Here is a 14241-nt window from a genome sequence, read left to right as displayed (position 1 = left end):
ATATATATATATACAGAATTTGAAATGGTAATCTTTTGTAATAATATAGCAAAGTTTATAAAAACTGCGATCCTCTACTTAATTTTGTCAGGAATACTCCACATATCTTTGCTTATTTATAATGTTTTTTTATTGTTATTTTTATTTTTTTAAACCTATGGATCTCTTCTTTCTGTTGTTTTATTATATTTTTATGTATAATTATTCAGTTGCATTGACAATTCATGTGGGTGCTAATGTTTTTTTTCTTTTTCTTTTTTAACGTACTTCTCTGTTTTATTCTCCTCCTTGGGGGCGGGTGGGGGATAGGGACCACTGAGGGTTATGACTGTTCATGTTTCACCCTTAGTAATTGTGAAAAAGAAATGTGTAAATTTGTAATATTGCAGTATCCTTTGTATATTAGAAATAAATGTAAAAAAAATAAATCCAGATCCATATGTAAAGTACATTTAGTTGGTGTTAAACTATTCCTCACCTGTTTAGTAGTTCCTCAGCTGTGTCTTCTCCTCTGCATGTTAGAAGTGTAAACCTGTGTATTTGGTCTGTGTTTTGTGATTAGAACAGGCTTTGTTGATTCCGTTCATGAACGCTGTTAGAGGAATGTCTTCATCAGGAGGACCGACACCCCCCTTCACAACCCTGTCAGTCAGCCGGCCAGCTGAGACCATCACTCATGTTGAGATCTGCCGCCCGGAGAAACGCAATGCAATGAACAAGGCATTCTGGCTGTATGACGTCTATGTCCATATCACATGCTACGAATAATTAATTTCCTTTAATTTCCTTTTAAGATTTCCTGTAATGCTTCATAAGCAATCATTTCACAAGTATCTCATCCTTCATATTGGAAAGAGTGCCCATTTTATGCCATTTCTATGTTAAAATGTTCTTATTTGGTGGTATGAGATTAGAATTTAAAGTGCACATTGATCTTAGTTATCTAAAATATTTGCAATCATGTCATGACAGGCTTAGCGATGTTCATGTGTGTTGGTGTTACTTCTTTGCTGTGCTGAATTACTGTATTTTTGTTTCACCTGTAGTGAAATGGTTGACTGCTTCAATCAGATAGCTGAGGACTCAGAATGTCGTGTCGTGGTTTTCTCAGGTGCTGGAAAGCTCTTCACTTCAGGTAAAGCCATCAGACGTCTTGCCACATATGACCAGTTGCTAGTCTAGTCCTTTTGTTTTATTGCAGTTTTGTGTTATCTGTTGATTGATCAGACTGTTCCTCATAATATGACAATCCATTTTCAAATTTTCATGATGTTTCATATCAACAATGTTTTGACCATTGGCAACTGAATATAATTTTTTTTATTTTGTTAGTTTTATGGCGATCTAGACCTAGATATTTAATTTTCTAAATTTTGCTTGCCTGTGCAATACTCAATGTCACAGTACTGCATGTAGGGGTTGCTGTGCAATTGGTAGAATATTCTAAGTGGTGTCTGTGTAGTTGTTTTCTGGCAAAAGTCAAAATTGCCCACCGCTGTCTCCTTAAATGTAAGGATTTTTTTATACCTATAATTTATTCATCAGATGGAAATCTGAACCACACAATGCAAGGTATAATTCATATCCATAGCACAAATGTTGCAGTAGTTTAATGCTTAGGGTTAGGGGTTTATTGAAATCAATTCAATATGAGCATTAGTTATAGTAATACGTGCCTTAGCACACACCACTAACACTTCTTAATGTATATATATTTAACTGCAGCTGGAGAGAGACATTCATTCTGCAGCACTGAAGAGACATAGATTGCATACTTATGTATTACATGCCATATATAAATATTTAATGTAATAATCTTTGTACAGGTATTGACCTCATGGGAATGGCCAGTGATATTCTGCAGCCCGAAGGTGATGACACAGCCAGGATCTCATGGAATGTGCGCCGTGTCATAACTAAATACCAAGAGACCTTCTCTGTTATTGAAAAGGTTACTTTTTAAAAGCATCATACTGTGAAAGCATATCAATACGTAGATAATAATAAAAAAAACATTGAGATCTAGGTAATATGGGAAATATAAGGAAAAATTAATACAAAAATATGCACGTTATGCATTTGAGAACTGCGAAAGGCATGCCATGAGGATGTTTGGAGGATTACAAGATTTTAAGTTGAACATTATGTTTGGCTTTAACAACCAGTCCATTCCAAGATTTGGATTTAGAAATGTAAACAGTCAACTAGGCTTTATCTCATATGCAGAAATCATATTTTTCATCATGTCTCTTGTGCTTTATTGTACAGTGTCCAAAACCAGTGATTGTGGCCATTCATGGAGCATGTATAGGAGGAGGTTAGTTCCCTTTCGATACTACACTCATACTGCATCTGCTAGATGCATATGGGAAAAAAGCCTTTTTCTCCTGAACTGAAGCCTTTTCATTCACGCAGTGAAACTGCACGGCCATTGGTTCGTGCAGTGTTTTAAAAACGAACCAATGGCTAGGCAGCGGAACTGCACGAGCCTATGGCGACGAAGCCAGCCAAAGCCCGCCAGAATGGGCGGGGCATCTGGCTATATAAGTGGGCGTTCGCCACAGGATTCTCAGGTTTCTTCTCCTTCAGCGACGACTCTACGTCCTCAAGCTGATCCGAAGCCGCTCGCCGTTGACATGCCTTCGCAGCTGGAATCGGGGACCTCTCAGCACGTCTGACCTGCTTCTCCGCCGCTCCAGCGACGCAGCAGTTCCGGTCCGGTTCCCCTGCCGCCATCCGGCGATATAAAAGAGCTTCTAAAAGAGCAAATTGGCATTGTTGCAAATGCCACGCCGCCACACGGAGTGCGTTTCCTGCTTGGGGAAATCCCATGCTGAAGCTGCGCTCACGGGAGCTATTTGCTCCCACAGCGAGAGCTTCAGTCTCGCCTCTCTCCGCTCACGGATTGCTTTCTTTTCAGAGAGCGACTCCGTCCCCCGCGCCCTCCCATTTTCTTCCTCTCAGGGACCTATTCCCCCATCCATTTCTCCCGGTCTGATCAGCGTACCTCTGCTGGTGCGAGCGACCTGATCTCATTTGGGGGAAGTGAGTACGAGCTGCTTGATTACAGCATGTCATTGGCATCATCGGATGCAGAGGAGCTGTTGGGCTTGGTAAATGACCCCACCCCCTCGCTATCGTCTGCACCCAGCGCCACCAAAGACGGGATGGATGCCGAGCTTCTCCGTATCCTCTCCAAAGCGGCTGAAGAGCTGGGTTTAGAGTGGTTTTCGCCAGAGGAGCCCTCTCGCAGCCGTCTGGACGAATGGTTCCTGCCGGGGCACCACCAGGCTCCTCGTCAGCGTGCTTCTCCGTTTTTCCCGGAGGTCCTTGACAAGCTCACCAGATCGTGGCTCGCTCCCTACTCCACCCGCTTCTGTACTGCTTCTTCATCCGCCCTCACTTCCATCGACGGCGCTGAAGAAAAGGGGTACGATAAGCCACCTCCCCTAGATGAGTCAGCGGCTGCGCATCTCTGCCCGCCCATGGCCATCGGCTGGAGAGCAAAGGCCGCTCACCTGTCCAAGCCGTGTAGGACCACTTCAGCTCTCGCTGGACGTGCCTACACCTCAGCTGGACAGGCGGCTTCGGCGCTTCATTCAATGGCGGTCCTCCAGGTCTTCCAGGCCAAAATCCTCACATCCTCCGATGAGTCTGGCCTGGACCCCGCTACTCTCAGGGATCTGAGGAGCGCAACCAACCTGGCTCTGCGCGCCACCAAGACCAATGCCCAGGCAATCGCGAGATCGATGGCCAGCCTTGTGGTGCTCGAGCGCCATTTGTGGCTGACGCTGACAGAGATTAAGGACGCGGATAAGATCCCCTTCCTCGATGCTCCAGTCTCTCCCAAAGGCCTTTTCAGCCCGGTGGTCGAAGGATTCGCTGAGCGCTTCACGGAGGCACAAATCGTCCCAGGCTATGTGACATTTCCCGCTTGCCCTAAGTCTGCGCCGACTCAGCAGCCCACGAAACCAGCACCTGCCGCCCCCACCCCTCAGCCCGCTAAAGCGCAGCAGACACGGAGATGCTCTCGCTCGGCCAAACGCTACCCTCTTCCTAAGCGCCAGGGCTCCCGACCCAAGATTGCGTTGGACCTGGTGCCTCAGGCATCATCCTGATCTGCGAGACAGAAAGAGGACGGGGTCAGATCTCGCTACGGCCGGCCCGCCCCTCAAGCAGCCTCTCTTAGACCTCTTGACACCCCGTTCAACTCCGGGTACAGAGGGAAATGTGTTTTGTGCGAACAACAGTCTGTTCATGCGCCCAAGCATTCAACCGCTGTGATAGCGGAAAAAATAAAACACAAAAATTTTCAAAAAGAGAGCAAACTTCCTCTTCCATTACTCATAAGTGTTCTGCCCCTGTGCGGCCAGTCACCCGAGTTAATTCAACCCCTCGCTACGCGGGATGCTCACGTCCTGCGCTCAGAGGTGATGAATTTGCTGGCAAAAGGAGCTGTGGAAATCGTTCCTCCAGCCCAGAGCGAGTCAGGCTTTTACAGCCGTTACTTCCTCTTCCCCAAAAGAGATGGTGGCCCCTGACCCATCCTCGATCTCAGACACCTGAATCACGCCCTCATGAAGAGGTCGTTCAGGATGATTACACTGAAACAGATCCTCGCACAAATTCTCTCGGGAGACTGGTTCTTTTCTCTGGACCTGAAGGATGCATACTTTAACATCCAGATAGCCCCCCGTCACAGGCGATTCTTGAGATTCGCTTTCGAGGGAGTGGCTTATCAATTTACGGTCCTTCCCTTTGGGCTGTCCCTGGCCCCCCGCACTTTTACGAAGTGCATGGATGCGGCTCTCTCCCCTCTGAGACAGATGGGAATCCGTATTCTCAATTACCTCGACGACTGGCTCGTTCTGGCCCAGTCGGAGGCAGAATTAATATCACACAGGACCCTCCTCCTCAGCCACCTGGAGTGCCTGGGACTCGGGGTCAATTTTGCCAAGAGCTCGTTGTTTCCCAGCCAGCGAATTTCATTCCTGGGAACAATTTTCGACTCAGCCCAAATGAAAGCTGTAGTCAAGCCGGAACGAGCTCTGGCCATACGGAGGCTGGCGACCTCCTTCGAGATTGGTACCACTCGCCCTCTCAAAGCGTTTCAAAGGATGCTGGGCCTCATGGCAGCAGCATCGACAGCGCTACTGTTGGGTCTGCTGCGTATGCGCCCCCTTCAGCACTGGTTGAAACCACGGGTTCCATCCCATGCGTGGCATCACGGACGCCTGCATATCAGGGTGAGTCAGGCCTGTGTATCGGCCCTGACCCCCTAGAAGAACTCCCGCTGGATGGAACAGGGTTTGGCCATGGGGATGGTTTACAGAAGGACAGTTGTCACAACAGACGCCTCCAACTCTGGTTGGGGGGCACTGTGCGAGGGCATACCGACTTTCAGCCACTCGTCGAAGGTGGTAAAGGGCTTCCACATCAACAGCCTGGAAATGCTAGCAGTATGTCGAGCCTGTCAGTTCTTCCTGCCAGTCCTAAAGGGGCACCATGTGCTAATCAAATCGGACAACATGTCTGTGGTGTCCTACATAAATCGCCAGGGAGGCCTCTCCTTGAAGCGTCTCTTCACTCTGGTAGAGCGCTTTTTAGAATGGGCTCAACCCAACCTGCGCTCGCTGAGAGCAGCGCATATATCGGGCAAATTGAACCAAGGAGCGGACATGCTATCAAGGAGCAATGTCCTCTCGGGAGTGGACGCTCCATCCGCAGATGGTTCAGAGGATCTGGGAGAACTTCGGCGAGGCTGAGGTGGACCTCTTCGCCTCAGAAGACAACTCTCACTGCCCAATCTATTTCTCAAAGACCAGGGACGCGTTGGCCCACGATTGGCCCAACCTCCTTCTTTATGCTTTCCCACCGATCGCTCTGATCCCACACGTAATCAGGCGAGTGAGGGAACGAGAACACAAGGTTCTCCTGGTGGCCCCCCTTTGGATGAACCATTTGTGGCTATCGGAGCTAACTCAGCTATTGATATGGCATCCTCGGCCCGTCCTATGGGCCCTGCACCTCTGGGCGCTCGACGGGAGACTTCGAGCCTCCCAGAGTGAGTCTTAAACACAATTTTGGAGGCTAGAGCTCTCTCTACGTGATGCCTCTATGCCTTAAAGTGGTCTTTTTTTCTCCGCTTGGTGTCTAAACCATGGCAAAGACCCCCTTACTTCCGATTTGACAGAGGTGTTGTCATTTCAGCAAGAGCTGCTGGATAAGGGACGTTCCCCATCCACGCTCAAAGTCTATGTGGCAGCTATATCGGCCTCTCATGCCCCTATTGAGGGCCAATCAGTGGGCAGAAACAGCGCGGTCATCCGCTTCCTGAGGGGTGCTAGGAGTCTGAATCCACCTCGTCCCCCTACCGTCCCTTCATGGGACCTGCCCACTGTGCTGAGGGCCCTGAAGGGCCCCGCTTTCGAGCCGCTACAGTCTGCCAACATTAGGTCGCTATCGCTGAAGACTGCTCTGCTTCTAGCACTGGCATCAGTAACGCGAATAGGGGCCCTGCAGGCACTCTTTATTAGCCCTGCCTGCCTGGAATTCGGGCCTAACGACACTAAAGTCGTCCTGAAACTAAGGCACGGCTACGTACCTAAGGTGCGCTCCACTCCGTTCAGAGCACAGGTCATTACGCTCGCCACGCTTCCTCCAACTGAAGAAGACCGAGAGCTATCTCTGCTCTGCCCCGTCAGAGCTCTGAGAATCTATATTGAGAGTTCCGCACCCTATAGGCGGTCGGAACAACTCTTTGTCAGTTTCGGTAACCGCACCAAAGGGCTTCCGGTTACGAAGCAAAGACTCTCTAGATGAATAGTAGACTCCATCTCGCTAGCGTACGCTTCTTTGGGCCTCCAATGCCCCATTGGAGTACGGGCCCACTCGACTAGAGGCATCACCTCGTCTTGGGCATGGTCCAGTGGTGTGTCCATTGCGGATATTTGTGAGGCGGCCGGCTGGGCCTCGCCGTCCACATTTGCGAGGTTTTATAACCTGAATGTCCCGGCCTTACAGGCCAGGGTCCTTTCTGCTTGAAATGGCACGTGCTGCGTAAACAGACATGACAGAGAGCCCTTGGCCGTACCGCACCCAAGTTATCTGCATTGTTTCACCTGTTAGCTCTCGACCCCTGGGTGTCGAAGTTATAGGAGTACTCTGGAGCGATTAACCAGGCCGGGTGTGACCTCGGAAGCTCAGCCCGTCTTAGCCTTGGGCTATTGTTAACTTCTCTATGAGCATTGGTTGCTTATGGAAGTTTTATACCTTTAGTCGTTCCACTACATTAGCACGGCGTGATTGTACTGCGTTCTCATATGCGTCTAGCAGACGCAGTACGAGTGTAGTATCGAAAGGGAACATACTCGGTTACTAACGTAACCTCGGTTCCCTGAGATACAAGAACGAGTACTGCGTTGCTAGCCGTGCTATGTAGCTGCACGACTCAGTCATCGCTTCAGTCGAAGTAACCTGAGAATCCTGTGGCGAACGCCCACTTATATAGCCAGATGCCCCGCCCATTCTGGCGGGCTTCGTTGCCATAGGCTCGTGCAGCTCTGCTGCCTAGCCATTGGTTCGTTTTTAAAACACTCCACGAACCAATGGCCGTGCAGTTTCACTGCGTGAATGAAAAGGCTTCAGTTCAGGAGAAAAAGGCTTTTTTCCCATATGCGTCTAGCAGACGCAGCACTCGTTCCCGTATCTCAGGGAACCGAGGTTCCGTTGGGAACCGAGGTTACGTTAGTAACCGAGTACATTTTCCTGTGTCAAGAGGTTGCCACAACATATTATACTTTCTATTGAGCAAAGCAAATAAATAAAGTAAAAAAAATATATATATATAAAAAAATTAATAAAATTCTAGATGTGCATGTTTAAAGAGTTAGTTCATCCAAAAAAGAAAATTAGGCTGTGTTTTACTCAACCCTGAGGCATCCTAGGTGTGTATGACTTTCTTCTTTCAGACGAATCCAGTCGGAGTTATATAAAAAATTGTCCTGGCTATTCCAAGCTCTATCATTGCAGTCAGCGGGTGTTGCAGTGCTTCAGTCCAAACGAAGTGAAATGAAAAGCGCCCATCCATAAAAAAAAGTGTCTCACACTGCTCCGGGGGGTGAACAAAGGCCTCCTGTAGCGAATCGATGCGTTTTTGTAAGAAAAATATCCATATTCAAAACGTAGTAATCACTTTAATCTAGCTTGCGCCAACAGTTGTACACTGAAGCAGTTCCGGGCAGATAACTTATGAGGTCATGCGCACGCATGCGCAGGTGAGTCTCGTGAAAACCAAGGTTTGTTTAGAGGAGCAAAGGAAGCAAAGTTTCCTTACTTTAGCAAAGGAAAACCAGTCTCCTCTTGGCTTATATCGAAATCCTCCGACATTCATCTTTACAAATCCTCGTTTTGTACTTCAAATTAGTGACTGTTGTTTTGATCTCTCTGCTGCGCTTCCGCGTGCGTCACTTCTGAGTGGCGCATGCGCAACACCGACCTCATACGTCATCCGCCCGGAACTGCTTCCGTGTACAACAGTGAGAGATTAAATTGATTATTACGTTTTAAATATAGTTATTTTTCTTACAAAAACGCATCGATTCGCTACAAGAGGCCTTTGTTCACCCCCCGGAGCCGTGTGAGACATTTTATTTTATTTATTTATTTATTTTTTAATGGATGGGTGCTTTTTATTTAACTTCTATTGGACTGAAGCACAACAACACCCGCTGACTGCAATGATAGAGCTTAGAATAGCCAGGACAATTTTTTATATAACTTCGACTGTATTCGTCTGAAAGAAGAAAGTCATACACACCTAGGATGCCTCAGGGGTGAGTAAAACACAGCCTAATTTTCATTTTTGGGTGAACTAACCCTTTAACCGTATGTTCAGTTGCAAGAATGTTCCAAGTGGTGTCTAGGTGGTAGTTTTCTGGCCAAAGTCAAAAGATCCCACCGCCAAGTCTATGATATTTTGCTGTTTCCTTAATTGTAAGTTTATAGATTTTTCCCCACCTAATTTATCCATCAGATGAAAATCACACAGTGCAAGATATAATTCATATTCATAGCAGAAATGTTGCGGTAGTTTAATGCTTAGGGTTGGGGTTTATTAAAATCATTCAAATTAAGCAATAGCTATAGTAATACAGGTGCATGTCAATGATTGTCTTCTGGACAACTGTCAGATCAGCAGTCTTCCCCATGATTGTGTAGCCTAGTGAACCAAACTGAGAGACCATTTTGAAGGCTCAGGAAACCTTTGCAGGTGTTTTGAGTTGATTAGCTGATTGGCATGTCAGCATATTCTAATTTGTTGATATAGTGAATTGGTGGGTTTTTGTTAAATGTGAGCCAAAATCACCACAATTAAAAGAACCAAAGACTTAAACTACTTCAGTCTGTGTGTACTGAATTTATTTAATACACGAGTTTCACAATTTGAGTTGAATTACTGAAATAAATGAACTTTTCCACGACATTCTAATTTATTGAGATGCACCTGTATGTGTATGTTTACTGTTCAGCTGGGAAAGCCATGATAAATGCTATCATTCCTTTGTTTCTTCTTTTACAGGCGTGGACCTAATCACAGCATGTGATATACGACTGTGTACACAGGATGCCTGGTTTCAGGTCAAGGTGTGGGCATTTTTATTTGATTGTTGTGATTTTAACTGACCGCTTTTTAATCATCAATTAAATTTTATTTGTTTAATACCATTTTTAGAATAACTTAGATTTTTATTGATTCAAATTTGAATGATCATCCTTTTCTGTTCAGGAGGTTGACATTGGTTTGGCAGCTGATGTCGGGACTTTGCAGCGTCTCCCCAGAGTGATTGGAAGTCGAAGGTACTTGCTTAAAGCGTGTTATAGATCCAGTAGCAGAGCACTGTGCTTATACAATTGATAGTAAAAAAAATTTCTAATGTCTTGCAGTCTAGTGAATGAGTTGGCTTTCACTGCAAGGAAGATGTACGCTGATGAAGCCAAGAGCTGTGGACTGGTCAGGTGAGATATTTAGGCAATAAGATATAAGAGGATATGCTTTATTTTGAATATAGCAGCTGTACTCACAACATAGAACAGCCTCAAATTTTATTATAAATTTTAGTAAACATGAGTGTGTTTGTTCTCTTTTGTTGCACACAGTCGTGTTTTCCCAGATAAAGACACTATGATGGCCGGAGCTCTGGAGATGGCAGGAGAGATTGCGAGCAAAAGTCCTGTAGCAGTCCAGGGAACTAAAGTCAATCTCATTTACTCCAGAGACCACAGTGTTCCAGAGGCCCTGCATTACATAGTGAGATCTGAACTCAGATCAGTCTCAGTATAAAGTATATAAATTGACAAAGTGACAAGTATAATAATAAAGAAAAATGGATTCGGATTGGATATGGGAATTAAAATAACATCAATATGAAAGAAATGAAAGGCAGGTTGCACATCACGTGATGTGCTAAGAGGTGACACAGACAAACAGGGAAACATACTTAAAACCTAAAAAAACAACAATGTAAGACATATAAACGCACCTACAAGCAAATAAGGGATTAATCCGTATTTGTGTCTGTTTTAGTGTAGGGTAGTGAGTTGTAACAATCTGTGTGAAATCTAAATTATGCTATGTGTCTAATGTTTCCATATTCTCTACAAAAAATAGTTTTAACAATTGCCAGGACCCATTTCATACTTATTACTTTTCTCTTCTTTTTACTCTTCATACAGTTCTCATAACCAGTTTTCAGCATGGCACAGTCCACAGCTGTAATTTTCATTTATTCACATATACAAAATGCACTAAAACTACCAAAGCACGTCATAGAGTACATGTTTCAAATCAACTCATTCTTCCATAACACCAACAAATGTTGTCATCCAACAAGTACAGTCTGTCACTCACAAAACAATGACCTAAAAACTAACAACAGGTGGCAGGTGTTTTCTTTTGTAAAATATCTTTATAAAACAAGAATGACAGATCTCTACTGTTTAGAAATGGAAATGAAATTGAAAGATTAACCAACCTGGCCATTTTGCAAACTAATAAAAATAAACTAAACAAAGCGAACTGTAGCAGTGTATACGGTATACTCCTGGTGTTGTTTTTTCTTATTAATATTATTTATTATGAGTAAATGACTTTTTATGAGTCCAGCTGTCCAAGTAGTAGTACAAGTACAACCCTTCCCATGAGAACATCCATTATATTTGTAGTTTTTCTTTCTTTTTTTTATAAGTGAAAGTGAAAAATTATAAACCAACAACAATTGTAATATTCCGTTTCTGAGCCATCAAGTGCTCCTTTGAGGACTGTTTTGTTAAACAGAAACAACATTAGTCATTCAATGATTAAACTGAAAACTACTCTTACCTGTGTTTTCTGCAGAACACCTGGAATATGAGCATGCTTCAAACCCAAGATTTAATGAAGTCAGCTCAGGCAGCGATGGAGAAGAAAAGCCTCAAAGACATTACTTTCTCTAAGCTGTGAGAGTCTACACATCCTTACAAATAACAGCTTCTTCAATGAAAACCTGCTCCTGCTTAGTTAGATTTGATCTGCTCATCTTAATCAACATGATTTTTACAACTAAAGCAAATCTTGCTATTGATATTTCAATTCTGTCTTCACATATAGTGAAAGCAATCTATTTCAGTTTGGTGTTATGTCTTTCTGGGACTAGTTAAGTTGAACAAAAGTTTGATTCAGTATTTTTATGGGTGCCTTAATGCTGGCTCACAAATGTCAGTTAATTAACCAAAAAAATCTGCTAAACATGTTCAGAGCTAAATGCACACTAAAAACTAAAAACATTAAGATAAATGGTTTGACTTGCTTTTGAGTCTATGATTTGTTTTATGATTTATCCGTGACTTGTGTTCTGTATTATATGATATGTTACAATGTGAATTGTGATATTCTCAATAAAACAACTAATGCTAAAATAAGTGTGTTCTGTAGGACATAGTCATGTCAGTATGGACAATTTGCAAAGAGAAACTAGTTTGGTTTTGAAATATGAACTTCATCACAGCGTGGATATTGTTTGTTTTTCTGCGCGTCCAGGTTTCAGGTGTTCAAGTGACTTACAAATGAGGACAACAGAAGCAATCAATTGTAGTATTAAAACAGATCAAAATCTAAAAGCTATAACTTTATAAATACTACTTATACACATTTTAAAAATAAAGAAATTAAAGGGGTCATATGATGCTTTTTAAAAGATCATTATTTTGTGTATTTGGTGTAACAGAAAATGTTGACATGCTTTAATGTTCAAAAAACATTATTTTTCAAATACTGTACATTATTATAGGTCCTCTATGCCTCACCTCTCTCAAACACGTCGTTTTCTACAAAGTCCCTCCTTCCGATAAGCGCAGTCTGCTCTGATTGGCCAGCTGACCCAGTGTATTGTGATTGGCCGAACACCGCAAGCACTAGTCGGAAATGTACCGGCCCTTACCATAATCGCGAGCTTCATCTTTCAAAATAAAGGTAAAGACAGAGCCCGAAAGGGGAACAGAGTCGCGTGACAGACACAGTGATGAAGCTGGTATGTGTTTGCAGTACACAAGCCACGGTTAAGACAGCTGACTCCACTGTGATGTGACCCCCCCCTCCTCTCTCGCTCGCTCGCATATGCACACAATGCGCAAAACTTCGCATTTGAACAGTCAATAGCAAATACTTAAACTAATAACAAAACGGTAGCTGATTCAGAAGTGCCAGACTGCATAAAATGTATTGCTGTTCTGTTGTAAGTAATCTTAAAGATTCCTAAATGCATCTACTTTCGGAAGACCAAATAAAGTGCTTTTGCTTTCACCTAGAAACACACAGCGTCTCCCTGACATGGCTGCTACTAACTGCGGTTACTGAAACCACGCCTTCTTTCTTTGCATGAACATTTGGGCGGCATTATACAAATATCCCCACATAGTGAGGTAGATATGTGGGGGCGTGTTAGAACGAGCCGTTTTAGGGGGGCGTGGCAGAGTCTTAACTTTGATAAAGAATATCTTTTTGGTTTTGAGACTTTAGTCTTTGCAACTTCAGGGATCTTATCTATGCACAATCAGCTTGTAACACTCCAAAGAGAAAGGAAAACTGAAATTGAAATTGCATCATGTGACCCCTTTAAATAAAAATGACCAATGCATACAACAAAATTTCAAAACTTAACATTTAAATGAAAAACAAAAAATAAAGCTAAAAACAATTCAAAATATTAAAGAACAAAAGATATGAGTATACTAATGATTCTAACATAACACTATAAGCCAAACACCAAAATCAAAACTACACATATATATATATATATATACACACATTTATAAATTCAATATATATATATTATTTCATTTCCATTTAGTTTGCTGAAGTATTAAAATAACTCAAATTAAATAAAACTAAAACTTAATAAAAGACCTATACAGACATAATAAATTCAGACATAATTTAACTAAAATTAAAATAAATAACAAATACAAATAAAACGACAGTGGTTTATCAGTAATCCTAAAAAATAACTGAGCCAAACACACATGCTAAAAAACAACAACTTACACATAGTAAGAAATGGTTATAAAAACTGAAACAAGTAGTAGGAAAGAGGAGAAATAAAAAGCGATACTCATTTATGAGGGCCAGAAATCTTGCTTGTTTGTAGGTGACCAAATACTTATTTTACCGAGGACTTTACCAATTAATTCTTTAAAAATCCTACAATGTGATTTTCTGGATTTTTTTTTCTCATTTTGTTTTTCATAGTTGAGGTATACCTATGATGAAAATTACAGGCCTCTCTCATCTTTTTAAGTGGGAGAACTTGCACAATTGGTGGCTGACTAAATACTTTTTTGCCCCACTGTATATTGGCTTCACCAAACTTAGTCAGTAGGCTTTTCTGGAGGAAATCCCTGATCTGTTTCTTGACATGTTGTGAGATATAAATCTCACCAAGTTATTAATATTCTTTCAAATACAGTGTGTGACATGTGAAGGTACACCGAAGCTGTACCAGAATTTGATCAATGGGGTTGAAATAATGTATTACTTAAAGGTTGAGTAATGAGATAATTATTAAAAATGTTTCCTGAGAATAACCCATGCATCAACTTGAGCTGTAATTAAATACTAACTCAATTTTGGCACCTGCAAGTCCAGATAAGCTTTTATCTGTTCACACACACACACACACACACACACACGCGTGAGAATATATATAT

The 14241-nt window shown here is 43.0% G+C and overlaps 1 protein-coding gene across 1 annotated transcript; it reads left to right on the top strand.

Annotated features, from left to right (window-relative positions):
• The first annotated feature begins 511 nt into the window (after window positions 1–511).
• Window positions 512–11955, top strand: LOC107598793 (delta(3,5)-Delta(2,4)-dienoyl-CoA isomerase, mitochondrial-like). Its single transcript, XM_016290225.1, has 9 exons — window positions 512–731; window positions 1047–1135; window positions 1827–1951; window positions 2269–2317; window positions 9581–9645; window positions 9788–9858; window positions 9946–10017; window positions 10159–10309; window positions 11396–11955. The coding sequence occupies exons 1-9, from the start codon at window positions 586–588 to the stop codon at window positions 11498–11500; spliced, it is 873 nt and encodes a 290-aa protein (XP_016145711.1). The 5' UTR covers window positions 512–585; the 3' UTR covers window positions 11501–11955.
• Window positions 11956–14241: the final 2286 nt, after the last annotated feature.

This window comes from Sinocyclocheilus grahami, unplaced genomic scaffold (assembly GCF_001515645.1).
Source record: "Sinocyclocheilus grahami isolate Dianchi unplaced genomic scaffold, SAMN03320097.WGS_v1.1 scaffold256.1, whole genome shotgun sequence".
Taxonomy (NCBI): Eukaryota; Metazoa; Chordata; class Actinopteri; order Cypriniformes; family Cyprinidae; genus Sinocyclocheilus; species Sinocyclocheilus grahami.
Note: the sequence above shows the minus strand (reverse complement) of the source record. Positions and strands in the feature narration are given on the sequence as shown.